Source organism: Bos grunniens, chromosome 23 (genome assembly GCF_055505025.1).
Source record: "Bos grunniens cultivar Pamir isolate PY7600 chromosome 23, Bosgru_T2T1.0, whole genome shotgun sequence".
Lineage (NCBI taxonomy): Eukaryota > Metazoa > Chordata > Mammalia > Artiodactyla > Bovidae > Bos > Bos grunniens.
Genome location: NC_141187.1, coordinates 10359387 through 10385175, shown reverse-complemented (window position 1 = coordinate 10385175; position 25789 = coordinate 10359387). Strand labels below are relative to the sequence as shown.

The 25789-nt window shown below is 54.1% G+C and overlaps 1 protein-coding gene and 2 long non-coding RNA genes across 17 annotated transcripts in view; 2 read left to right on the top strand and 1 right to left on the bottom strand.

Annotated features, from left to right (window-relative positions):
• The first annotated feature begins 1027 nt into the window (after window positions 1-1027).
• Window positions 1028-4266, top strand: LOC147346633 (uncharacterized). The gene is made up of 2 exons (XR_015153069.1): window positions 1028-1126; window positions 4139-4266. It is a non-coding gene; the product is annotated as an uncharacterized LOC147346633 (long non-coding RNA).
• Window positions 4267-6946: 2680 nt separating this feature from the next.
• Window positions 6947-25789, bottom strand: part of ANKS1A (ankyrin repeat and sterile alpha motif domain containing 1A) — a 169081-nt gene continuing 150238 nt past the window's right edge. For 7 of the 15 annotated variants that reach the window (XM_086371250.1, XM_086371253.1, XM_086371247.1 and 4 more), the window contains 12 exons: window positions 16281-16379; window positions 15387-15539; window positions 15183-15290; window positions 14067-14231; window positions 13244-13369; window positions 13008-13079; window positions 12795-12881; window positions 12134-12271; window positions 11151-11321; window positions 10936-11034; window positions 10411-10508; window positions 6947-9285 (listed from right to left, as the gene is read on the bottom strand). In XM_086371250.1, the coding sequence (XP_086227376.1) occupies window positions 9282-9285; window positions 10411-10508; window positions 10936-11034; window positions 11151-11321; window positions 12134-12271; window positions 12795-12881; window positions 13008-13079; window positions 13244-13369; window positions 14067-14231; window positions 15183-15290; window positions 15387-15539; window positions 16281-16379 (1320 nt within the window). In that variant the 3' untranslated portion in view covers window positions 6947-9281. Of the gene's footprint in view, window positions 9286-10126; window positions 10509-10935; window positions 11035-11150; window positions 11322-12133; window positions 12272-12794; window positions 12882-13007; window positions 13080-13243; window positions 13370-14066; window positions 14232-15182; window positions 15291-15386; window positions 15540-16280; window positions 16380-25789 lie in introns of those variants that run through there. The other 8 variants (XM_086371256.1, XM_086371257.1, XM_086371252.1 and 5 more) reach the window with 3 other exon arrangements.
• On the top strand, window positions 12394-17935 carry LOC147346632 (uncharacterized). The gene is made up of 3 exons (XR_015153062.1): window positions 12394-12591; window positions 12888-13098; window positions 17598-17935. It is a non-coding gene; the product is annotated as an uncharacterized LOC147346632 (long non-coding RNA).

The window sequence follows — 25789 nt, the reverse complement described above, 5'->3', positions numbered from 1 at the left end:
GTGATGCCATCCAGCCATCTCATCCTCTGTCGTCCCCTTCTCCTCCTGCCCCCAATCCCTCCCAGCATCAGAGTCTTTTTCCAGTGAGTCAACTCTTCACATGAGGTGGCCAAAGTACTGGAGTTTCAGCTTTAGCATCATTCCCTCCAAAGAAATCCCAGGGCTGATCTCCTTCAGAATGGACTGGTTGGATCTCCTTGCAGTCCAAGGGACTCTCAAGAGTCTTCTCCGACACCACAGTTCAAAAGCATCAATTCTTCGGCGCTCAGCCTTCTTCACAGCCCAACTCTCACATCCATACATGACCACTGGAAAAACCATAGCCTTGACTAGACGGACCTTTGTTGGCAAAGTAATGTCTCTGCTTTTGAATATGCTATCTAGGTTGGTCATAACTTTCCTTCCAAGGAGTAAGTGTATTTTAATTTCATGGCTGCAGTCACCATCTGCAGTGATTTTGGAGCCCAGAAAAATAAAGTCTGACACTGTTTCCCCATCTGTTTCCCATGAAGTGATGGGACCAGATGCCATGATCTTCGTTTTCTGAATGTTGAGCTTTAAGCCAACTTTTTCACTCTCCACTTTCACTTTCATCAAGAGGCTTTTTAGTTCCTCTTCACTTTCTGCCATAAGGGTGGTGTCAACTGCATATCTGAGGTTATTGATATTTCTCCCAGCCCTTAGAGGAAACCAACTTGGCTGCCCCTTGATTCCAGACTTAGAGACTTCAGGTAAAACAAATGTCCTGTCTATTTAGGCCCCAGTGTGTGGGGCTCTGTTCTGGCAGCCCTGGGAAACTGATACAGGAACAGTGATAGGTTCCAGTATTAATAATCAGGACCTGCTATCTTTGGGTGGCCATTATTTGGTCTCTCACCAAGGAAGAACTTATTTCCTTGGCTTTTTCTGGTTCTAGAGACACTGCACATTCCTTGGCTGGTAGCCACTTCCTCCAGCTTCTAAGCAGTTGCTAAACTGTCACTTCCTCTCTCACTTTGACCCTCCTCCCCTCTTTTTTAATAGTCCTGGTGATTACACTGGCCTGTTCTAGATAATCCAGGATAACCTCCCCATCTCAAGACCCTTGATCTTGATCACATTAGCGAAGTGTCTTCTGCCACATAAGGTAACGTATTCACAAGTTCTATTGATTAATTAGGATGTGGGCATCTTTGTTGTTGCTGAGCCACTCAGTCTTATCCAGCTCTCTTGTGACTCCATGGACTGTAGTCTACCAGTCTTCTCTGTCCATGGAGTTTCCTAGATAAGAATACTGGAGTGAGTTGCCATTTCCTTCTCCAGGAGATATTCCTGACTGAGAGATTGAACCAGAGTCTCCTGCACTGGCAGGAGGATTCTTCCACTGAACAACCAGAGAAGCCTGGGGACATCTTTAGGGATCTCTTGTTCACCCTCTATTTCCATTTTTATAACCTTTTAAAATTCATGAATGAGTATTGAATTTTGTTAAGTATTTTTCTGCAACAATTGATGTGATTTTTCTTCTTTAGCTCATTAATATGCCTTATTACATTGCTTGATCTTCAAATGTTGATCAGCCTTGCACCCCTGGAATGAACATCATTTGGTTATGTAAAATTCTTTTTATATGTATCTGAATTCTATTGGCTAATAATTTGTTACCGATTTTTTATGCCTTTATTCATGAGAGTGGTATTAGTGTATAGTTCTCTTTTTTTGTATCTCTTTTGTTGGTTTTGGCATCAGGATAATGTTAGCTCTTGGAATGAATTAATTAGGAGCCATTCCTCCTCTTCTGTTTTCTGAAACAAATTGTGTAGAATTGGTATTAATTCTTTAAACATTTGGTAGAATTCTTCAGTAAAATCATCTGGGCTTAGGTTTTTTTTTAAATTATGGATTCAGTTTTTAATGTTGGATTAAAATGATTTGTTTCACATGGTGAGTTGTGGATTTTTTGAGAAATTGGCCTGCAGCTCTGGGTGGTTAAACATGTTGCTTAGACTTGTGGTAGTTTCGGTTGCTGTTTCCTCTGATGCCTGCAGGGTCTGTAGCAACAGCCATTGTTTCGTCCCTGATGTTGGTGGCCTTTTTTTTTTTTTTTTTTCTTTTTCTCCTCTGTTAGTTTCTGCTACAAAACTACAGATTTGTCCATTTTATTGATCATTTCATAAAACAAATTCTATGTTTCATTGAAACTTCCCTATTTTCTGTTTTCATTTATTATTTCCTTCTTGCTTTGGGTTTATGTTGCTCTTTTTGTTTTTGAGGTTCTTGAGGGTAGAAGCATAGATTATGAATTTAAGCCTTTTCCTTTTTCCCAGTGTATGCATTTACTGCTGTGAATGTCCTTTTCAGCACTTCATTACCCTTCCCCACAAATTTGGATATGTTGTATGTTCATATTCATTCAATTTAAATGTTTATTTTGATTTCCCTGGAGATTTCTCTTTGACTCTTAGATTACTTAAATTGTGTTATTTCCAAGTGTTTTAGAGAATTTTCTGTAATCTTTCTGTTACTGATTTTCTATTTTGATTCTGTTGTGTTTCAGGAACACACTCTTTATTATTTTAGTTTTTTAAAATATGTTGAGCTTTATTTTATGGCCCAGGAAATGGTCTGTCTTGGAATATGTTCCAAGAGCACTTGAAAAAAGCCCATCCTGCTGTTGCTGGGCTGGTAACAGCGCGGTCAGCGGGACCCTGCTGGCTGGCGGCCCTGTGCTCTGTGTCGTTGCTGGTTTCTCTAGTTGTTCTACCATGGTTGACAGTTTCCAGCTGAGCTGACTCTTCAGCTCTGTATTTGTTGTATCAGTCTGCTCAAGCTGCTGTAACAATGAACCATAGAAATTTATTTCTCACAGTTCTGAAGGCTACAAAGTCCCAGATCAAGGTCGGGCAGGGTCATTTTCTGGTGAGGACTCTCTTCCTGATTTGTAGACAGTCACCTTCTTGCCTGTTTTCACATGGCCTTTCTTTGGTGCCTGTGTGTATCTTCACGCTATGTTAGGGCTTACGTCTGCCAATTAATTTTTTATTTTCTAGTTATTCTGTTTTCATTTTTCTGTTCTTTTTCCTATCTCCCTGTGAGTTTCTTGAAAACATTTAAAAATTCCATCTCTGTTTCTCTTTCTTTCTCTGTCTTCCTCTTCTTGTAAGGCCAGTAACCCTACTGAATTAAGATCCCACCTTTATGACCTAACTTAACTTTAATTACCTCCTAAAAGCCCTGTCTCCAAATACAGTAAACTGGGAGTTAAGGCTTCAACATACAAAGTTTGGAGGGACACAGTTCAGCCCAGAGCATTCATGAATTTGTTTCCCTTTTCAACTCAGTTTTTGCTTCACATGTTTTACTGCTGTGTTGTTTGGTACACGTACATTTAGGATTGATATGTCTTCTTGGTGCACTGACCTTTTATGATTATATAGTACCCTCTTCTCTCTTATGATTGTCTTTGCTCTTGAAAGTTTGTTGCTGAGCTGTGAAAAATGCTGGGATCCTTGGCCTCCGGGGGAGAGGAATTCAATCCAGGGGACTTCCCTGGTGGCTCAGATGGTAAAGTGTCTGCCTACAACGTGGGAGACCCGGGTTCGATCCCTGCATCAGGAAGATCCCGTGCAGAAGGCAGTGGCACCCCACTCCAGTAGTCTTGCCTGGAGAATCCCACGGATGGAAGAGCATGATAGGCTACAGTTCACGGGGTCGCAGAGAGTCGAACAGGACTGAGCGACTGACCTGACCTGACCTGACCTGACCTGACCTGTCCATAGTCTACTGGTGTCATTGTTCACCAGTTCAACTAAAGTGTAGAAATCTTGTTTTATATCTCCTCACCTTCCTCATTTATAAAATTGTTTTAAACACTTCCTCTACTTGCATTTAGAACATTAAACAGTGCTAGGATTTTGCTTCAACCATCAAACATAATTTAGAAAACTCAGTGGGAGAGGGAAAGTCCGTTGTATTTACCCATATTTTTGCTTAATGTTTATCCTTCCTGATGTTTCAAGGTTCATTTTTTTCTTTTCCTTTTTCATTTCCTTTCTATTTAGACAAGTGTCACCATTCTTTTAGGGTAGGTCTGCTGGTGAATAAGTTCCTCAGTTTTCCTTCATCTGAGAATGTCTTGATTTTTTCTTCACTCCTGAAGGATATTTCTGCAGGGTATAGAAGTCTGGGTTCACAGTTCCTTTCAGCACTGGAAAAATATACCACTTCCTCCTGGGCTCCACGGTCCTGCTGACAAGTCAACTGTCTGTCATTCAAATTATTTTTCCCCGACAGGTAAGATGTCATTTTTCTTTTGCTGCTTTCAAGAATTTTTCTTTTGTCTTTTATATTCAGAAAATTAATTGTGATGGCATGGATTTCTTTTTATCTGGTTTGGGGTGTGCTCAGCTTCTTGATTCTGTAGGTCAATGAGAAGTCTTGAGCCATTATTGCATGGAGGTCTCTTTCAGCCCCACCCACTTTCTCTCCTGGGACTCTGCTGACATATGTGTTTGATCTTTTGTTAGGTCCCTGAGACTCCTTGTTTTTTTTAAGTCTAGTTTCTCTGTTCTTCTAACTGCGTAATTTCTATTGTTCTATTCTCTAGTTTGTGGATTCTTCTCTTGTTTATTCTGCTCTTGAGCCCATCCACTGAGATCTTTATTTTGGTTCCTGTTGTTAAGAGCAGCCACCTAATTGCTGGGTGATTGCAAGTTCCCAGTTAGGCCTCCTCTAATGCCACCCCAGAGGGTGTTAGGGCACCTTGATGTCTGGTGAGGAGGGACGTCTAGGCTTACCACTTGGCCTTTGCTGGCCTGTGGAAGGAGGGGCCAGTTTTTCTTCCGTGATGCTTGGATGAATTAGAGCAGTTCGTGTCTAAAAGCTGTCTTGCCAGGCTGCCTTCTTCCTTGTCCTCTGAGAGCAGGCTTTTGTTTGGGCTTTGTACCCACTGGTATGTCTGCCAGGGTTTTAATTATACTTGCAAGAAGAATAGGGGAAAGTCTGTCTACTCAATCTTCCTGGAAGTGGAAGTTGATTTACTTTTGATAGCTGTTGTCAAGTTGTCCTTAGTTACATACATGTGGTGCAAAGACTGTTCTCAGTTGTTTTTATAATGATGCATTTTGCTTTGCAGAAATGTTTGATTTTTATATAGTTGAATATATAAATCCTTAAGAAAGTGAACTCAGTTATGTAACATGTTTGGAAAGACCTTTCTCATGAAAAACTCTCTCTTCTGGCTTTGTTGGTTTTTTTCTGGTCTTGTTTTGTGAACCATCTGGAATTAATTTTGGTATAAGTAGCAATATAAATCTCCCTGCACCATTCCCACCACCCCCACGGCTACCCGCTTTTCCCAGCTCTATTTACTAAATAATAAATATTTTATGGTGTTGAGGAAATTCTTTAATTTGGTACATGCTTGTTTGTAACTGTAATAGCCAGTCCTGAGGAGAGCAGTCACAGAGCTGCAGGGGCTGTGCCGGGCGGTGGAGCTGAGACCCCCTCGGCTGCTGCTGGTGACGGCCAGTGCTGTGAGCTGAGAAGGCCTGCTGGCCCGCCCACTGGGTTTTGGGGGACCTGGACCCTTGCGAGGTTGGAGGCCAGAGGCACCGAGGCCAACAAGAGGGTGTCTAGACCAGCCCCCTGGTCACTGCACCTTCCGTCCTGACAGCCCTGCAGCCTGGGTGACGGTCCACGCCACATCTGTGAGAGGGGGACCAGTGAGAATGGGGAGCGGGGCATGTGGAGGCCTGGTTTGGGGTCCACAGTGCAAGCATGGGCATTGGAGGCAGTGCCCAATTCCTGGCCCCTGCTTCTGCTTCCAGGTCTTGAGGAGCAGGGGGTAGAGATAGGAGCGTGGACCGACTCATTGTGGGATGTGTCCCTCCACCCCCGCTGTGAGGCCGCCCCACCACCCTCGTGCCTCTCCCTGCAGTCCAGCTCTGGCTCCTCCTCGGTCAAGTGCAGTGTGGTCTATGGCCTGGCAGGCCGGGGTGCCCAACACGAACTAGGACAGCTGGACATCACTGGACTAGAGGGTTTCTAGGTGCCTCTCTGGAGAAGACAATGGCACCCCACTCCAGTACTCTTGCCTGGAAAATCCCATGGACGGAGGAGCCTGGTAGGCTGCAGTCCATGGGGTCACTAAGTCAGGCACGAATGAGCAACTTCACTTTCACTTTTCACTTTCATGCATTGGAGAAGGAAATGGCAACCCACTCCAGTGTTCTTGCCTGGAGAATCCCAGGGACAGAGGAGCCTGGTGGGCTGTTGTCTATGGGGTCGCACAGAGTCGGACACGACTGAAGTGATTTAGCAGCAGGAGCAGGCGCCTCTCTGGCTAGCCCTGGGTGGGCATTTTAACCTCTCTGAGCCTCAGTTTCTCCTCTGCAGAGAAGGCATTACCCAGGCAGGGGTGAGGGCTGATGGGGCGGTTGTTGGGGTCGTCAGTGTTGCCTGTCTTTCCAACGCTCTGTTGACCAGCAGCCTAGGAGCCAGCCGGCTTGGTGAGCACAACATCCCTCCCATCCCCACAGCTCAGGATGTCTGGAGAGCCTCGCTATGTGGCCTTGGGCTGGTAGCTAGTTGTCTGTATAAAACTTTGCCTCCACAATTGAATGCATTCCTGAAGGAGACTCTCCTTCCAGAGCTCTCGACTTCCATCGGCCTGATAACCCCGGCATTCAGTCAAGTCTGTGGCTGACCAGCCCAGGCCCTGCTCGGCATTCAGACCAGCCAAACCTGGGGAGGGGAAGGTGACCGCAGGGCCCTCACACCAGAGCAGGGTCAACGCTGACCAGCAGCCCTTCCTGTTGGAGAGTGCCGGGTGGAGCCAGTTCCCCAGACTGGTGCCAGCCAAGCAGAGTGGATCCTCATTAGCACCCAGAGCCAGCAGCTGGCCTGTGCCCACGCTTCTGCTGGAAAACCGTCAGGAAATGTTCCAACTCAGACTCCACAACGTAAGGCTGGTTTCATGTCACTTCTCATTTATTAATTCAGTCTGTTCTAAGTTGTACAGTTACGAAAATAACAAAACCAAAGCCAAAAGCCCAGGAATATTTACACTCTCTCATGTAGTGAGGTCAGTCTATGCTGTCGCACAGGGTCGGTTACGCTTGGTACCACAAGATGTTCGTAATTTAGACAAAATCGGACAGATTAACAATTATATGTACAGTAAAATAGAAGGGGAAGTCATTCAAGTATCAAAATACAGACAAAGATTAAATAACATTTTATTACAATTCAGTCCCATTGCCACACCGTTAGCAACAACACTTTGTGAACTGCGTCTGACAGTCGTCCTGCAGGCCTGGGCCCCCCTACACAGGCTGAGGGCAGACCGGCCTGCTCAGCCCCAGGCTTCTCGAGGGACTCCCCAGAGCACTGGAGGCCCTGGAGGGGTGTGAGCATCGCAGAGGCAGAGCCTGTCTGGAAGGAAGCCCCGCTCACTCGGAGCAGCTGCGAGGAAGAGGGTGGACCAGAGAGCGCCTCCATCTCGAGTCCTGCCTGAAGGGCCTGCACACTTCAGAACGGGGCTGCGCTCGTGTGCAGAAGCGAGGCTTCTCCATGTGAAGCCTGTCCTCAATGTTATAATATTTCTTTCTAGGGAAGGGAGAGTACCTGTCCCAGAGGAGGAGTAAAAAAAGATCTAGCCCCTCCCTTTTTGACTACTGAGAAATAAACCAATCTCAAAATCCAGAGCAGATTAGCCAAGGCTTTCCAATATGAAAACACCCTGAATAAATAAGATATAGCAGCTTCAAGAGGAGGAGACACCTACCTAGGACATAAAAACAAAAAACAGCTTGAAGAACTCATCGTAGTGTCTACAGTTTTCTTTATGGATCCACCACCCACCACGAGGGGCCTACTTAGAGGAGACCGGCCTTCCTCAGGAGGAAGAGGGCACAGCACGTGTGCTGTGGCCGGACCAGCAGCCTCCCCACCTAGCTTGGGCTCCTTGTCCATCCCTGGAAGAAGGATGGGCTGAATACTGCACAGTAGAACCGTCAGGCCCTGGGAGCGGCAGGACATGAAGTCAGACTTTCGGTGTTGAAGTCCTTGTTTAGTACCGAAAGGGCAGGACCACCTGTCCCCATCCCAGAGTAAGGGCGACCCCCTGGGCCTGCGACCCCACACCCCTGGTGCGGACGGTGCAGGGGGCCTGCCCCCGGAGCTCCTGGCCGGGGGGTGGGGTGCTGCCAAGGCCTTGGACCTACTGACCCCAGGACCGACTGCACCGCGCCAGCAAAGGGCCTGCTTGGGGAGGAAAGGCTCTGCTCTGCGAGCTGCTAGACACACAGCTGACCTGGTCCAGCCCCAGTGAACAAGATCCTCCCATTCTACTGCCTCCAGGAGGAGCGACGCAACCAAAGGCGCAAAGCAAAGCCAGCCAGCAGGATGGCTCGGGCAGCGGCACTGCAGGCCCTGGAGGCCACGCTGGGGGAGCAAACGGCCTCTGCGCCCAGCCTTCTCCGCCCTCAGAGCCTGGGGTGAGCCCAGAGCTGAAAGGACAACAGTCAGACCAAAGTGAGTCCTAATCATACACACCTGATTAGATAAATCACACACCTGCAGGCAGCCACCTCAGCTGACCTACCCGTTAATGCCCAAGACAAACAGCTGCTTCCTCTCCTTTCTGATCCGACTCGGCCGGCCTGAGGTCACTGGAGGGCCCGTGGCCTGCAGCCCAGGGCGGTGTTCGGACCACGGCGGCCCGGGACCTGCTCGTCCTCTGCCTGGCTCGACCTCTACGCTCTGCCCGCCGGGGACGGAGTGGAAGCCGCCACAGCCGCGCTCGGCTCCGGGCAGGGACGAGAAACCGTGTGCGGCTCAGAAAGGAGCAGCGGCTGAAGGGGGCGCCTGTCGGGCCACTCGGTTCACCCAGCGCCTCCTCTCGGAGCTGCCCAAGCGCGTCCATGCCCTGGCCTGAGGACAGACCCTCGGACCGTATGGCCACTGGTCTAAAGATTGGCAGTTTAACCTAGAGGTTTGAGCCAAGTGTTAATTTTATAAAAAAAATTTTTTTTCTATTAAAAAACGTTTTCTGGACAAGTCACTTCTAGGGCCTCTGGAGTCCCTAGTCTCATCTGCTAGAGGCTGGAGGGCTGCTCGGCACCGGGGCAGGGCTCCCTCCACGAGGCCTGGCGGCGGGCCCGGGCCCACAGCCGGGAGGAGTCCTGCGGGCAGAGGTGGGCCTGGGTCTCCAATGCAGGTGAGGCGGCGGTGGCAGCGGCGGTGGCGGGAGCCTGCGCTCCGCACGGCTGTTTCTGCAGCACAGTCGGTTCCTCGGTGGCTCAGCTTGGCAGAAGCAAACACAACGGGGGGAGGAAAAGGTTAACCAAAGGGGCTGCACAGTGGAGGAGACGGAGAGGAAACAGGGAGGCAGAGCAGAAGGTCCCTCGCGGCCTCCCCGAGCACCCTCCGTGGCTCAGGCATCTGCTCGGAAGGCACGAGGGCAGGAGGCAGGAGACCCACCTCGGCTTGTCCACCGGGTTTCGGCTCTAAAGGAACCGCCGCCACTGAGCGGCGGTGCCCCCCGAGTCGCGCTCCGTGCTATGCTTCCCCCCACAGAACCGCGGCTCCCCACCCAAGGGCGCGGGGCCTCCACAGCCTCTGCGCCGCCTTCCCCGCTGCTGAGCCCTGACCCCACACCACGGAGAAGGGCCAGCAAGCACTGCCCAGCCCAGGTCCCCGCCCTCAGGCGGCGGCATCCCGAGGGGAGGAGGTGCAGGGCACCGACCCCCCTCCTGCGGGTCCCACAGGGCGGCCTTCCTCTTCCGCCCGCCTGTCACTCCCTGGCCAGGGCGTGAGGAGCCAATCCCACTCCATGCAGCTCAAGACCCCCGAGACAGAGACTCCAGGCGCGTGGAGCCAGCCTGTGGGTGTCTAGGCGCTCAGAGCCGCAGGCTTTGGAGCCAGGCATGTGCCCCAGGGGCCTCACAGCGGGCTGACCCCGGCCCAGCTGAGGTCTCATGGCAGGAAGACAGGCCACGGGCCAGCGTGAGCTGCGTGCAGGGGATCTGGCCCCAGGCGGTCACAGTGGTTGGTTGTGTCGGGAGAGGCGTGGCGAGCTCTCGGCAGCGCGGGACTCAAGCTGCGGGAGGAGCGGCAGGGAGCCCCGCCCCATTGGGGGGGGGGGGGGCCGCTGCTTGGAGCCGGCCTCCCTCCGGGTCCAGCGAGCCTGCCGGCCGACGCCCTCCCGCTGCCCCACCTCAAAGGCAACTCGCCCCCCCGCCAAGCCGTCCTCGACCAAGGCGGGATTCACAGTGTCCGGTGGCTGGGAGAGCTGGCGCGGGAGGGGAGGCCCGGGGCGGGGGTGGGCCTTGGCCTCAGCGGGAGGAAGGAGCGCTGAGAAGAGCAGAGAGGCACCGGAAGGCACGAGAGACTAGCGGAGGCGGGGCTTAGAAGATAGTGGTCTCGTACTTGGTGCTGAGGCTCCGCTTAGAGTCTGGCTTGGGGTCCACGACCCAGGAGACGCTGGCGTGGGACTGGGCGTCGGGGTCCGTGTCAGGTGGTTCCAGCTGCCAAGGAGGAGGGGGCAAGGTCAGAGGGGCCGCACTGGCATCCGTGTCCCCGGGGGTGCCCTATTCTCCGCCAGAGAGCCAGCTCCCGGGGTGGGGAGCAGGAGGGGCACCTCGCGGGAGCGTCCCGGAAGGCTGTCTCCCGGGCGCGTGGAACGGCTGGGGTCCCTGGGCGGTTCCATGGCGCAGGAAGCAGGGAAGGGGTTTGGAAAACCCAAACCGTGGGGCCAGAGAGCTCCCCCGGGCAAGACCACGGCAGGCACCCTGACCTCTGGAGAGGAGGACACACAGCAGAGAGACAGGCCACAGCACAGGGGGGACGGTGCGGGGGCAGCTCAGGGAAGACGGGCACGCGGGGTCGGGGGCGCCAGCGTCTCCAGGAGCTCACGGGCACGCGGGGAGACTGACACACAGCGGGTACAGAGACCTTGGCTCCAGGACTAACAGACGGCAGCGGGAGGTAGGAAGGACGGTGGGCGGGGCGGGTGTGACAGTGACAACAGCGACTACCGGGGGGCGGCGGCACCTGGGGCGCGAGCAAAGCAGACAGACAGGCCGGGGTCACGGCCGCACGAGACCTTCCACGCCCGCTCCTCCCCGAGCCCTGGGCCCCGGCGCCCCGGGCCCCGGCGCCCCACCTACCGCTGACTTCCGCACGCCCACCCGGGGCTTCGGCACGGGCTTGGAAGATCTGGTCTCGATCACCTCAGCGGCAGAGGCCCCCACCGGCCTGGACTTCTGGGCCTGCAGGGCCAGCTGGTAGGCCACCTCGAACGCCTGGCCCAGCGTCAGGATGATCTCATAGGTCAGGTTCTGGGAGGAGGCAGGGCACAGGGTGAGAGGAGGGAGCAGGAAGCACCGCCCTGGCGCCCCCCCACCCCCCAGGACCCCACACAGGCTGGGCAGCAGCAATGCAGGCAAGGGCTGCCCTGAAAACGAAGTGTGTCCCGAGGACAGTCTGAACAAAGCGCACATTTTGTTTCCTTGTGGGTGATTCTACTGGAGAGACGAGCCCTGGGGGTCCCTGTGGCTTCAGGTCCTAGTGCCCAGAAATGACAGAGAAGGTGAGCTGTAGGAACTGGGACGGGCACCTTCTGGGGGATTTCCTCTTTAGAACAAGCCCTGAAATAGTTATTCTGTCCCGCTGTGCAGGTGAGGAGCAGGGAGGGGAGTTCCTAGTTCACAAGCCAGCGCATGTCAAAGCCCAGAGGCCGTGGCCGGGCCCAGAGCACCGACGGAGGTCCCCAGTGGGGCCCTGAAGACCTGGGGGCAGCAGCCCTGGCACAGGCCCCGTCTCAGGGCCGCCACATGAACACCTCCCGTCAGCCCAGCGGCGCCAGGGTGCAGCCCAAGCTGGGCTCTGGGGGAAGGAGACTCCCTGTCCCCAACAGGGAGGTGGAGGGCTCTTCAGGGAGACGGCCCCATGGGAGGGTCAAGCCACAGCCTGGGGAGGTGCAGCCCTGGCCCGGGAACACACACGCGGCCAGAAGCAGGGCAACTGCTGTCGCTAGAACCCTGGTCGAGCCACTGCTGCTCTGTGCGCCGGGCGTTCGCTCCTGACAGGCGCGGCTCGGTGCCCGCCAGGTGCCAGCACCCAGTGCGCGGGCCGCGTGGCCTCCACCTACCACATCCACCGTGCTGAAGACGTGGCAGTAATGGTGGCCAGTCTGCAGGTCCTTGGTGACGTAGGCAAAGGCGCACAGGTCCTCTGGGTCCTGGGCCGCGCAGGAAATGTTCCGGATCTCGTGCTCTGCGATGACATTCTGCGGGAAAAGCAGCTCTGCAGTGCCCGTCACCAGCCCAGGGCGTCGGCCAAACGCCACTTCCTCATCTGCTCTCTGGCGGGGTGGGGGTTGAGGGTGGCGCCTAATCTCCTCTGATTTAGGTTTGGGGTCTCCACCCCTGACCACAGCAGCCGAGGGAGTAAATGTTCACATCCAGCCCCCTCTGCCCTTCAGGGCCCGAACGTGGGGCCTGGGGGTGTCCGGGCTCAGTAAGTGCATCACAGCATTAAAGGCCTGTGAGCAGTGAAGTGGCCAGTGGAGCCCACGCTGAGGAAGACAAGCTGTCACCTGGGACCCAGGTAAGGGGGTGCACGAGAGACCGACACCGGGCCAGGGTGGAGGTGGGACCAGACGGGGACGCTGAGGAAGATAAGCTGTCCCCTGGGACCCAGGTGAGGGGGTGCACGAGAGACTGACACCGGGCTGAGGTGGAGGTGGGACCAGGCGGGGACTCTGAGGAAGGCGCCCCGCTGGCAGGGGTGAGGGCGGGGAGGGGACACACCTTGTTGGAGGCATCGATGAACTTGACCCCTTTGTACGTGATGGACAGGATGATGGTGGGGATCTTCCTCATGTGCTCTGTGGATTTCTACAGCAAACGGGAGGCCCGTCAACGCCGCTCCTCAGGGCAGGACCCCGCAGCTGCAGCTGGTGCCACCGTTTGCTGCCTGCCATCCTAGCCGTGCCCAATACACCACTGCCCGTGACAGCCTACCCGCATCTTGGCACAGGCGTCTTGTGTGGATTCTGTCCCTCGCAGATCTTTGATCAACATGGAGCCCAGATACTGTGGGAGCGAGCAGTAGGTGCGTTCAGGTGTCCTGTGTCACCATGCGGGGACTGCCCAGCCGATCTGGACCCTCTCCCGTGACTCCCCTCCCCGCAATGCCGGGACGGCTGAAGAGCTGAGAATAGCATGGGGGCCCTGGGCTGGAGGTAGGGGTTACTCACGTTGGCTTCGTAACCGCAGGACTCGAAGATGAGTTTCTCCGGCTGGTGTTGCCAGCTCTGCACAGGGGCGTAGGGGGCAGCCAGGCTGGGGGGCCGGAGGGTCAGCTTGGCCTCTCGGTGCTCCTCCTGCAGAACATATGGGGCCCCAGGTCAGCCTGCTGCTCAAGGGGCTCCTGAGCGCCCCGCCTGGCTCTGGCCTGCCAGCCACCTCCAGGAGCTCCAGGGCAGAGGCAGACCAGCTGTTCAGATGGGCTGGGGCAGAGGTGAGGCCTGTCCAGGCTGAGAACAGGTAGGGAAGCCGGGAACTCAGCCGCCCATCCGTGAGCAGCTCCACGTGGAAGGCTCCGTGGTGTCGGAGACGATCTGATCCTGGGGTAGTGGAGCGGCGAGGATGTCTCCGTGGTCACGGATGTGCTTTATAGGGGTCCTCGTGACAGGAGTCGGGGTGTGGGGGTGACGGGGTCCTCAACTAGGGTATGGGTGGAAGGCATGGGGACGAAGGGAAATTCAGGACTCCCAGCAAGGTGGAAAGTCTTGATAGAGAGTCACCAAGACTGCCAGACAGCGTGCTTTCTGAATCCTGTAAAATTCACAGTTGTGCTGGTGCAAAGGTGCGGGGACTCCTCAGAGGCCGGAACTGAGATGAGTGAGTCGTAAGAGAAGAAGCGGGTGAAAGACATGGAGCGAAGGCTCGCCCTGTGGGGGATGCGGGCCAGGCCACACCTGGGGGGCGGGATGAAGCCTGCGGCCTGTGCCAGGCAGGGGGAGCCCTGTCCTGCCGGGAGGGGTGCAGGGACCCCGTCTGGGCCCCCCGCCCGCCCACCTGGGTTCTGAAGCGCTCTGCCCGAGAGGGCGCCGCAGGCTCGTGCAGGCTGTCGTGCGGCCTCCTGCCCGCGTCCCCAGGAGGCAGCAGCAGGTCAGCTGACCGCCCGGCACAGGAGTCGTTCTGGCTCAGCGGGGACGACGTCTGCGAGAACAGGTCCTGGCACTGCGGCGGGGAGAGCTGTGAGTCTGGGGGCCGCCTGGCTGGGCCTCAGGCTGCCGGTATCAGGGCCCAGCCCCGGGGTGGGGATCAGTGAGAAACTGGTATCGGGGCCCAGCTCCAGGGGAGAGTCGGTGAGAAAGGGCAGGAGCTGGGCGTCGGGCCAGACTCCTCCAGCCAGAAAGCCCTGACAACTGGGCCCTGCAGGTGGGCAGCCCGGAGCGTGCAGGGAGGAGGGGTGGTTGTAGGGCGGGGAAGCGCGCTCCACCTTCTCAAAGAGAAAACTGTCTGCCACAGCTGATCGGGCCCTGGGGATGCGTGACTCAATCTCAGGGTCCCTCCTGAGGAGACATTGTGCTCCCGATGACACCCTGTCTCCTTGGCTTCCATGTCTGAATGTCAGCGGAGTGTATGGTCTCGGAACCAGCCTGGGCCCGGGCTTCCTCACGTGTGAAAGGGTGAAACCGTGCCCACTTTGAGGCTGAGACTCTAGCTCCGGCCCACCCACTGCCCACCAGCAGCCTTGCAGGTCTGGGGAGAGTCATCCTGAACCACAGGCTCACAGTCTAACCTACTTTTCAGTCAGAAATGAGGAGCATTGAGCAACAAAACATCTGTGAGATTTTAAAAATCACAGGGATTTCCTTCAGAAGCTCAGGAAGGCCCAGCCCTGCCGTGTTCTAGGCTTTGTCTCTGGCTCATGTCAGACCGCCCGAGGGGACTCCAATCCCCAGACAGCTGAACGGGACATTCAGACATGGCCCTAGCCGTTTGGGATTCGGGTATTTGTTTTCCTAACTTCCCCAACACTTGACCCCAACACTAGGAGGAGAGGGATCGGCTCAGCTGCTCCTTTCCTATAGAGGTGACACTGTCTCTGAGAAGCTCCTAAAGGATTCTTTTCAGTTCCTGACAGCACAAAGCACACGCGCCTCCCTCTCTGCCCGCCCCACTCACTCTCAGCTGGGAGAACCGCGGGGGCTTCTGGGGCGGCTCCTCGTAGGGCCTGTCCGCCAGGGAGGCGATGATGCGCTTGCGATGGCCGAGCAGGTGCACCTTCAGGACCTGGGGGGTGGTGGGGAGCAGTCAGGGGACGACTGGGCATCCAGGGACACTCATGCTCAGGACTGACCAGCCAGGCCTGCGCAGAGCTGTACTCACGTTGACAAGCTCCAGCTCCCAGAGGTTCTTCACAGTGTCAATGGAGCTGTAGCCACTCGACAGGAAGGAATGGACATAGTCCTGAAGCCCCAGTGAGTCCAGCCAGGAGGGCACTGACGGGGGGCTGTTGCCGTCGTAGCCCAGCGCCTTCACCTGTGCAGCGAGGACAGGAGGCAGGGCTGACAAGGACCCCAGGGATGCGGGAGACCAAACTGGAGGCTGGGGTAGGAGTGGGACAGTGCCTGAGGACCCACAGGGGCCTATGAGCTCAGCACCCGAGTCCCTCGGCTCACACAGCTGTCTCTGCCTCACCTGGGACCACCCGGGCACCCCAGGTCTGCCGAATCAGGGCCCAGCTGAGGCGGGAAATCAGTGAGAAAGGCAGGTGCCCTGTCAGGTGAGGCTAGATGGGGAGGAGGGTCTGTGAGGCCCCTTCTATGCCCGACATGGTCATGGACCTGGCGGGACAAGGAGATGGTGCGCATCCGTGGGGACTCGTCTGTGCGCCCTCAGACCTTGGCAGTAGAAGGGACCAGGGGACTCTGTGCCAGCAGAGCTGAAGAGAGGCTCAGGCCTACCGCCCACAGCCCCCCAGGCAAAGACCGCTTCCTGTGCTGCCCCACACCCCGGGCCTCAGGCCTCGGGGAAGGCCTGGCCTCCAGGTGATGGGCTACACCTGCGGGCACCAGGCTCCACGCCAGATGACATGTTCCTGAGGCTGGACTACATGTGCACTGTGCCTGGGGCTCTGCTGCCCTTGGAACGTGGCAAAGAGGTGAACAGGACACTGTGCTTCCTGTGGGGCTCCCAGGACGGGGCAGACCCCCCTTGGTGGCCCCCAAGCCCCAAAGCCTGCCCTGCCCCTTGCTGAGGCTGAGGCGCTGCGGGTAGCACCTTGGGCAGGGACCTTGCGGCCTGGAGCAGCTTCCGCCTGTGCTGCGCATCACTGATGCCGATTTCCCGCAGGTCCTGATCTTCCATCACGTTAGGCCCCTGAGAGGAGAAAGGAGAACGTGAGGGCCTCCTGCATGAGGCCGTGAGGCCAGCCTGTTATGGCCCCTTGCCAAGTTCTTCTTCGCCACCAGCACCATGAGGGTGTGAGCCCTGGGGCACCCTGCGAGGCCAGGATGGGCTACACAGGGCCTCATATAGCAGGGAGACAAACCTGCCCGGCTGCCCACCTGTCCTGAGCGGCTCCAGGGCGCGGACCTGGGCCACAGCAGGCAGCGCACAGGCCCTCGCCCACCTGAGCCCATGTGCATTTACCTGGGGGGCAGATCTGACAACTCCCCAAGGTGATCGTATCCGACTCTTTGCAACCCCATCGACCCAGGTCTCCCACACTGCAGGCGGATTCTTTACCAGCTGGGCCCCAAGGGAGGCCCTCCCCCCAAGGTGAAGAACAGGATTAATTTCCAGGTTCCTTACAGATACGATTTTGTGATTTTAGGTTAAAACAGCCACCCTGGGTCGGTGGCAGGGGCAGGCACCCAAGGAGGAGAGGAGTCTCAAGGAGGACAGGAGTCTCAAAGCGGAGACCTGCCTGGGAGAGGAGGGAGGGGCAGTGGAGGGCGAAACGGAGGGTGGCTGGCGTTTGTCGCGTCCCTGCTGCGTGACAGGGACGAGGAGCTTTCACGTGCACTCGCCCACTTCAGGCTCACAACCTTGTGTTAGGTTCTGTTTGCATCCTCATTTTACAGAGAAGGAAACTGAGGCACACAGAGGTCAGAAACACATCCGAAGTCACACATCTCGTGGTGGAGCTAGGATCTGAGAGGGTCTGACTGCACTCACCACTCCTAACCCCTATCGTGCTGTCTTTAGTTACTCACAGTGGTGTCACAAGATAGGGTTTTTTTCAGATTATGATACACGAAAAGTCATGCGTTCTGCCTGTCTCTCAGCTACAGAGCCCCAGCCCCCAAGAGCAATGGTTCCCACTTTCCTGGATATCCCTCCAGACCCCAGCTGGGCACCTACACACATGCACACTTTATTCCTGCATAAATACGATTTTTGACACACTGTTCACAACCACTTAGTATATATAGGAGATCACTTTGCATCAGTGTATGGAGACCTGTCCTTTCTTTTAAAGCTGCATAATCATCCAGGGTCATGGATGATTATAAATGTATGAAACTGAATATTATACATTTTTACACCAGTTCTGTGTTGAAGGATGACTGCTTCCAATTTCTGCTTTTACAGCTGGCGCTGCACAAACCCCCTCTATGTGCATCGTTCTGTGGTGGTTATCAAGAAGAGAGACTGCTGCCAAACCATTCTCGAGAAAGAAGAACAAAGCTGGAGGTATCACTCCCTGTCTTCAGACCACACGACAAAACTGCAGTAATCAAAACAGTATGGCAGTGGCACAAAAACAGACGCATAGATCGACGGGACAGAACACAGCACCCAGAAATAAAGCCACACTTACATGGTCATGTAATCTTAGGCAAAGGAGGCAAAAAATATACAGTGGGAAAAGACAGCCTCTTCAATAAATGGTCCAGAAAACTGGACAGCTACCTGCAAAATAATCAAAACTGTTGTTCCACTTTCTCCTACCATATACAAAAATGAAATGTGAATGGATTAACGATTCAAATATAAGACCTGAAACCATAAAACTCCCAGAGGAAAACATAGGGAGTACACTCTGACATCAGACTTAGCCCTATTTTTTAGATCTGTCTTCTCAAAGGAAACAAAAGCAAAAATAAACAAATTGTACTATATCAAACTAAAAAACTTTCAGACAGAAAGAAACTATCAACAAAATGAAAGGGCAATCTACTGAATGGGAGAAGATATTTGCAAACAACGTATCAGATAGGTTGTCAATATCCAAAATATACAAAGAACTCATAATCAATATTTAAAAAACCAAATAACCTGATTGGAAATTTTTCTATTCAGATCCTCTACTCATTTTTTTTTATTTTATTTTTAAACTTTACATAATTGTATTAGTTTTGCCAAATATCAAAATGAATCCGCCACAGGTATACATGTGTTCCCCATCCTGAACCCTCCTCCCTCCTCCCTCCCCATACCATCCCTCTGGGTCATCCCAGTGCACTAGCCCCAAGCATCCAGTATCGTGCATCGAACCTGGACTGGCATCTTGTTTCATACATGATATTTTACATGTTTCAATGCCATTCTCCCAAATCTTCCCACCCTCTCCCTCTCCCATAGAGTCCATAAGACTGTTCTATACATCAGTGTCTCTTTTGCTGTCTCGTACACAGGGTTATTGTTACCATCTTTCTAAATTCCATATATATGCGTTACTATACTGTATTGGTGTTTTTCCTTCTGGCTTACTTCACTCTGTATAATAGGCTCCAGTTTCATCCACCTCATTAGAACTGATTCAAATGTTTTCTTTTTAATGGCTGAGTAATACTCCATTGTGTATATGTACCATAGCTCTCTACTCATTTTTTAACGACATACAGATGACCAAGAGACACATGAAAAGATGCTCAACATCACTAATTGTTAGGAAAATGCAAATTAAAACCACAAGGAGACATATCACTTTACACCTGTCAGAATGGCTATTATCAAAAAGACAACAAAGAAGTACTGGCAAGGATGTGGACAAAAGGGGAATCTCATGCACTGCTGGTGAGACTGTAAATCGGAGCACTGACAGATGAGTAGTGTGGTGTACACACACAGGAATACTACTCAGCCAAAAAAACAGGAAGGGGACTTCCCTGGTGGTTCAGCGGTTAAAAGAATTTGCCTGCAAATGCATGCAGGGTTGATTCCTGGTCTGGGAAGATGCCACACGCCGCAGGGCAAGCAAGCCTGTGCGCCACAACTGCCGAGCCTGTGCTCTGGGGGCCTTGAACCGTGACTACTGCAGCCGGGGTGCCCCACAGGCCGTACCCCACGTGGAGAGGGTAGCCCCCTTTCCATAGCTGGAGAAAGCCTGTGCACCACAACCACCAACCAGCACAGCCAAATAAATGAAACCATGCTTTAAAAAAAGAACGACATCTTGGCACTTGGGACAGCGTGGATGGGGTCCAGAGTGCATTATGCTGAAACAGACAAATACGGTATGATCTCACTTATACGTGGAATCTAAAAAATGAACGAGCAAACCAAAATGGAGAGAGACTCATAAAGCGGACGAACAGGTGGTTGCCAGAGGGGAATCAGGTGAGATGGAGGGGAACGGGTAAAGGGGATTAAGAGGTACAGACTTCAGTTACAAAATAAATAAGCCATGGGGATATAACGTACAGCCTAAGGAATATGGTCAGTAATGTCGTAATAACTTCACATGGTGACAGACGGTTACTAGACTCACTGTGATCATTTCATAACGTGCCAGATGTCAAATCATTATGTAGTACACCTGAAACTAATATCACATGTCAACTATATTTCGATTTTAAATTTTCAAAAAAGGGTATAAAAGAAGTTGCTTGGGCAAGGGTATGTGTGTTCAGAAGGCTGACAGACGTCTTACTCTTGTCAGTGCAGCTGTTTAGAAATGGCTTCTCACTGCATGTCTTAACACAAGATCAGCCCACTCGTAGGTGAGCTCAAGCATCCTTTCATGTTTTATCTGTCAAGTACATACACAGCACTTACTGCCCCCCTCCATGTGCGACATGCTTTGCACTTGCTGAACTACTGAATAATGGGGACTACTGTTACCCCATTTTACAGCTCAGGGAGCTGAGGCCCGGAGAGAACCAGTGACCTGTGGGGCCGAGTTCAGCCCAACATTCGTGTCCATGCAGCTCTGGGGTGGGTGCTGTGAGCAGCCACAGCTGCTGCTTCAGGAATTACTTTATCCTGCACTTGATCTGCAGGAACTCTTTACACAGTGAGGAAATCAACGCTTTACTATGAAGAGCTGGGCGTGTGTCTTTGCTGTTTGTCTTTGTCCCTGAACTGTTACGCTGGCTTTGTTCAGGCAGCTGTCTGCTTGCACTGGAACTCCCACTTTTCTCATGGAGCTTCTCTAAAGTTTCATCAGGCTTAGAAAATCCTTTCTGGGATTTTTAAAACAATTCTTCCACAGTTTTTCCCCCGTAACTTCAGTTTCATTTTTTACAATCCAATCTTTAATCTACCTCAAATTTATTTTGACATAAGGTTTAAGGGTCCACTTAATATTTTTTTCCAGGCAGCAGATGGTCTATTTCTTGAATGAGCTATCTTTTCTCCACCAATCTGAAATGACTTCTGATGTGTCCTAAATTCCTGTTTCCAGGATTTTTTCCGGACTTTGTATTCTGTTGAGGTGGATATTATTTATGCCCGCTTTACAGAGAAGGTTAGTAAGTGGGGCCAGCTCATGCAGACCATTACCTGGTGGCTTCACCTCTGTGCCCAAGCTGCAGTGACTGCTGGTGTGGGAGCCTCCCGAAAGCCTGTGCCTGGTGACAGAAATCTGGCCTCACAGAGGACAGGCCGTAAGCAAGACAGCTCTAAAGCCGGACTACTCTGCTCAGGCTGCAGGGCACACCCCTCTGCTGGGACCCTAGAGATCCCTGGGCCTGCAGAGTGTCCTCTGGGCCCTGGCACCACTCTCAAGTCTGACCAGCTTCCAAGTCACCCCTGAATCCAAGAGTCGCCACGCCGAGTTCCTGTCGTTACTCTGGGCCCAGGTCTAGGGTATGCTGGTGGGGAAAAGCGGTGGGGGAAGAGGGGGCAGGCTTTCTGGTGACGATGAGGACCCCTCAGCGAGGACCCGAGAGTGAGCCTCTGAGAGGGCGGCACTGCAGCGACGCTCTGAAAACCCACTGCAACCCTGACGTTCCCTCAGAAGCCTTCACAAACATTTAGGGTACCGCTAATACTGAACTGAAGCCTGACCACCAGGAAACTAGATCCAAGTGGAGACAAGGCCATCATGAACCAGACCTCCAGGCAAGAGAATGGGGGCGTATGCAGCTTTGAGGAGAAAGAGGCAGATGTCCCAAACAAAGGATGTGACGGAAAATCAGAGCAAACAGCTGCCGGAGTATGCCCTGGGCACAGCGCAGGGTCCTGAGTTCCTAAACCTGCCATGTCTACATTCTGTGGGATTAGTTTGTGTGGTGGCTATCAGGCCCCCAAATCCTCAAAGACAGGAAACATTCTGGAAGTTACTCCACTCTCCTGGCTGAGGAAGAAACCTTTTCACAAGGAGGTTTATGGGGAAAGGGGACCTCCTACTTTGTTCACCTCCTGCCACACTAATGCTGACCAAGAGCTGACTATATGCCAGTCCGCGTTCCAAGTTCCCAGTGAGCGAACAGTTAGGGAGCTAACCGAGCAGAACGGCTCACTGGCCTAATAAGCATTTCAGTGAACAGAGATTTCCTGAGATTTTATTAGTTTCCAAGTCTAAGTGAAATCTGAAGCAGAACTGCTGACGCTTGGCTTGGTTAGGTTCCATCCCTAAGGGGGAGGGGACAGGCGTGAGCAGCGTCCTGGCGCATCCTCCTGGAGAGGCGTGTGCGTGCAGCGTGCCAGCCTGTGGAAAGGCAGGCTGGGAGACGGCACACCTGGGCTCTGTCCCCCTGCCCCACCACGGCCAGTGTCAGCCCTGGCAGGACTTGACCTCTGCTCCAACAAAGGCCCATGAGCTCTGACGAAGAGGGCCCGCTGGGCAGAGACTGGATTCCTCGGGAGGGGTTTTGTCCCTCAGCAGTAGTTCCAGACCCGCCACTTGGCCCGCCCCCCCCAGCCTAATTTCCATATTCTGTATGGCCTCTCTCTCTTCTCAGACAACCATTCAGCCATTTCTCCTGCCAGGAGTCATTAAAAAAAAAACAAAGGCTGAAACCTCCTCTCTTGGGGGAGAAAGAATGAGACCGAGCTACTGTCCCCAGCCTGACTGGGCCTCCGGGGAAAAGCCCCGCAATGATGCTCCTCCCCCTCCCCGCCCCACCCAAGTCTTTCTTGGGCCTCGAGGAACAGGGATGGTAGGAAGAGCTGTTCCAGAAGGATAAGTGTGCTGGGGTGAGGGGTCAGGGGCTTGCCTTGATGCACACAGAATGCAGATGAAGACCTCAGGAGCAGATTTCTCAAATTAGGGGAGGGGAAGATGGGAGGATGAGGGAAGAGCCAGCTGAGTGTGCTGAGCGGCTGACAGTCACCACACCCCTGGCTGTACTGATCTGTGGGGCCTGCCTGAGCCCCTAAGAAGGCTCCTTAACACCTGAGCAGCTAGGTCAGTGACCACATCATCGGGGCCCCTGGCCGCCTCCAGAGCTGCTGGGCACCAAGGGGGTAGCTAAGTGCTTCCTTGGGCCCTGGCTGGTTCAATGTGATACTTATGCTTTGTCTGCCTTCCAGGACTTTGCAGATTTCCACTGGGCCCTGCTTCAATCTCTCCCTCATATTAAAAGAGAAAAAATTTTTTTCTAAGTAGAAAAGTTGTAAGTTTATTTTTGAAAATTCTGAAAATAAAAAAGTATAAAGAAAAATGTAAAGCCACTTACAAATCCATTGCCTCTGGTGGGGGTGGGGGACCGAGCTTACCATTTGGGAGAAGTCTTTTCAGTGACAATATTTTGGCAGAATTGGGACTGTGGTCTATATGTTATTTACTTAACCTGCCTTTTCACATGCTGACACGCTTGCGCACTGAACCGTCTGCCATGGACCCCCAACGACCGCACGCTCTCCAGGGCGCGTGCGTCCTGTAACGTCACCCACGGCGTTACTGGCTACAGCAGCAGGGCTGTTGGGGGCACAGTCATCTGGGCGCGGGTCGCTGAGCACGGAACAGGACAGGACCCTGGTCTGAGCCAGGACCACCTTCCCAGGCTGAGTGGCCACAGACACGTGGTGGTGGGTGGGCTACGAGGGAGAGCGAGGAGAGCACACGTCTTCCCCAAACCACAGCCCCAGACCCAGGGAGCTCGGGGAGCAGGGGGCTGGCCCAGGGAGAGTGGGGAGGACCACTGGGAGAAGGAAGAGGAAGCGAAGATGGCAGGGCTCTGCTGCTCACCTCTGTGGCCTATGGGTATGAATAATGATGGAAAATAGAAGCCATGCTCCCTGAAGCATCATGTGTCCACTCATCCAGGGGTCGAGGGCTTCCTGTGCTCTACCCACTGGGCAAGGCAGCTGTGGTGTAAAAGAGTAAGACCTGGGTTCTGGGCTTCCCTGGTGGTCCAAGTAGTTGGGAATCTACCGTGCAGCGCGATCCCTGGTCCAGGAATGAAGATCTCACGTGCCGCAGACAAACTAAACCTGTGCGCCACAACTCCTGAAGCCCACGCCCTAGAGGCCAAGCTCCACAAGAGAAGCCACTGCAACGAGAGGCCCACACACCGCAACTCGAGAGGAGCCCCCTCTCACTGCTACTAGAAGAAGCCCGCACGGAGCAACAAGACCCAGTGCAGCCAAAGAAGAACTGGGTTCAAGTCCCTTACAAAGTCAGAACTTTATAAACAGGAACAAAGCCACCAGTCCATGCAGGTTAAGTAACGAATTCCTGGCGCTGAGCGCTGACCTGCTGGCAGGAACCAGCACTCCGCAGCACTTCCTGTGTGCACCTGTTCGCCGCTGCCTGGCCTCGCCGACCCCTGCCTTCCTGGGGCGTGGTCACAAGACTTCCCAGACTGACGCCGTCCCCAGCTCATGGGTGCCCTACAAAAAGCTCGCCATCCTCGGCAGCAGGAGCAGCTCAGCCTTGACCTCCATCCCACCCTGCCCAGCCCTGTCCTCAGCTGGAGGCACAGAACACCAAGGGTGACCAGAAGCAACTAGTTCTCAGATGAGGATGAAGCGCAGAAGCTACCGGCTCCTACATCCGCAGGCCAGAGGCCGTCTCCCCGGTCAGTCTCGGCGGAGGGCTGTCAGGGATGGCTCTCCTCCCTGGTGGAGGGAAGCCACACCCCTGATGGCCCTGTTCTCCCAGGAAGGCCCCGGGGCCCCCCTTCTCTCTGATCCAGGCGCAGTCTCCTCCTGCCCATCTGCTGCCTATCGCCCCTGAATGTCTGCCTTGCCAAGGCCTTATCTGACGTCAAGATGCCATAAGCACTTCAAGTCACCAGTGCAGACCCAGGTCAGTGAGTCAAGGGGCCTGGATCCAAGACCACCCAAAGCAGGCTTCACCTCGCATGTCTGAGGATAAAGCTGATCTCTGCTTCTGCCACCTTCCCACCTCAAGTTCTCACACTCGGCCATGGAAAGTCTCAGTGGCTGCTCTGGGTGACCACAGCTAATGCTGTGCTGTCTTCAGAGCTTACGTGCAGAAAGAAGAAGGAAGCAGTCAAGTGAGATCCTGTGGGACAGGGATGGGGCGGGGGTACAGAGTAACCTGCCTGAAATCATGCAAGGGACCTGGACGAAACCCAGATCTCCTGACTCCCAGCTGCTTCTCAGGGCAGGTGATTAGGCCCTGCCCATGTTTTCTCCTAAGCTTTTCCCTGTCCAGTTTCCTCAACTGTGGCCTCAGCCAGCTGCCCGAGGCCCTGGAGCTTCCCTGAGGGTGGAAGTCCCCAGGGCCTGAGCCCCACCAGCTCCTACCCCAGCCTCTTGTAGACTGGCCCTGACAGAGTGCGGACAGAATGGTCTCCAGCCATGGCATCTACCTGGGAGAGGGGGCTACAGGGCACCAGAGTGCGAGGCGAGGGTATTGCTCTGGGCCCAGGAGACCTGGCTTCTGCTTGAGGAGCAGCCTTGAGCAAGTGACACTCCTGGGGTCCTGGGTGTGCTGTCCACGGAGGCTGGGAGTCGAGACGGGCCTCAGGGACACCTGAGTCATAGCTGATGTCTGCCAGGGACACACGGGCCCTACTGCTCTGCCCGCTGCACTCCTGCACATGCACCCTGGGGGTCGACTAACCGAACACAGAGACGTGCTGAGATACCAGACACAGCCCCCAGCAGCTGCTCACCCCGAGACCCCAGACCCGGAAGCTACAGGACAGAATGTGTTCACCACTCCAACTCCATCCTCAGGGCACTTGGTTAAATTAACAGACGTGAAGACAGCTCTCAAACGCCACTATGAAGGGGATGGGAGAGGCCAGTGCCACACGGGGGCACGCGGAGCTGGACGCTAAGTGACTCCAACTGCTGGCCCTCTGGGTAATTCTGGGGGAGCAAGAGAGCGCAAGCGCTGGGAAGGGGCCCAAAGGGAACCTGGCTCTGGTCTCAAGACTCAAGGGCTCTGCCAAGACAAGGAAGCAACAGCCCCTGGGATAACGAGGAGCTAAGTTCTTAAGTGACCACAGAACTGAGTTAGCACAGGAGGCAGGATCCACACTTGTCTAAGAATATTCCTTCCAAAGGAGTAAGCTCCGGGAGTTGGTGATGGACAGGGAGGCCTGGCGTGCTGCAGTCCATGGCGTCGCAGAGTCGGACAGGACTGAGCAACTGAACTGAACTGAACGCATTCCTTCCAAAGCCTTAGCTCCACACCC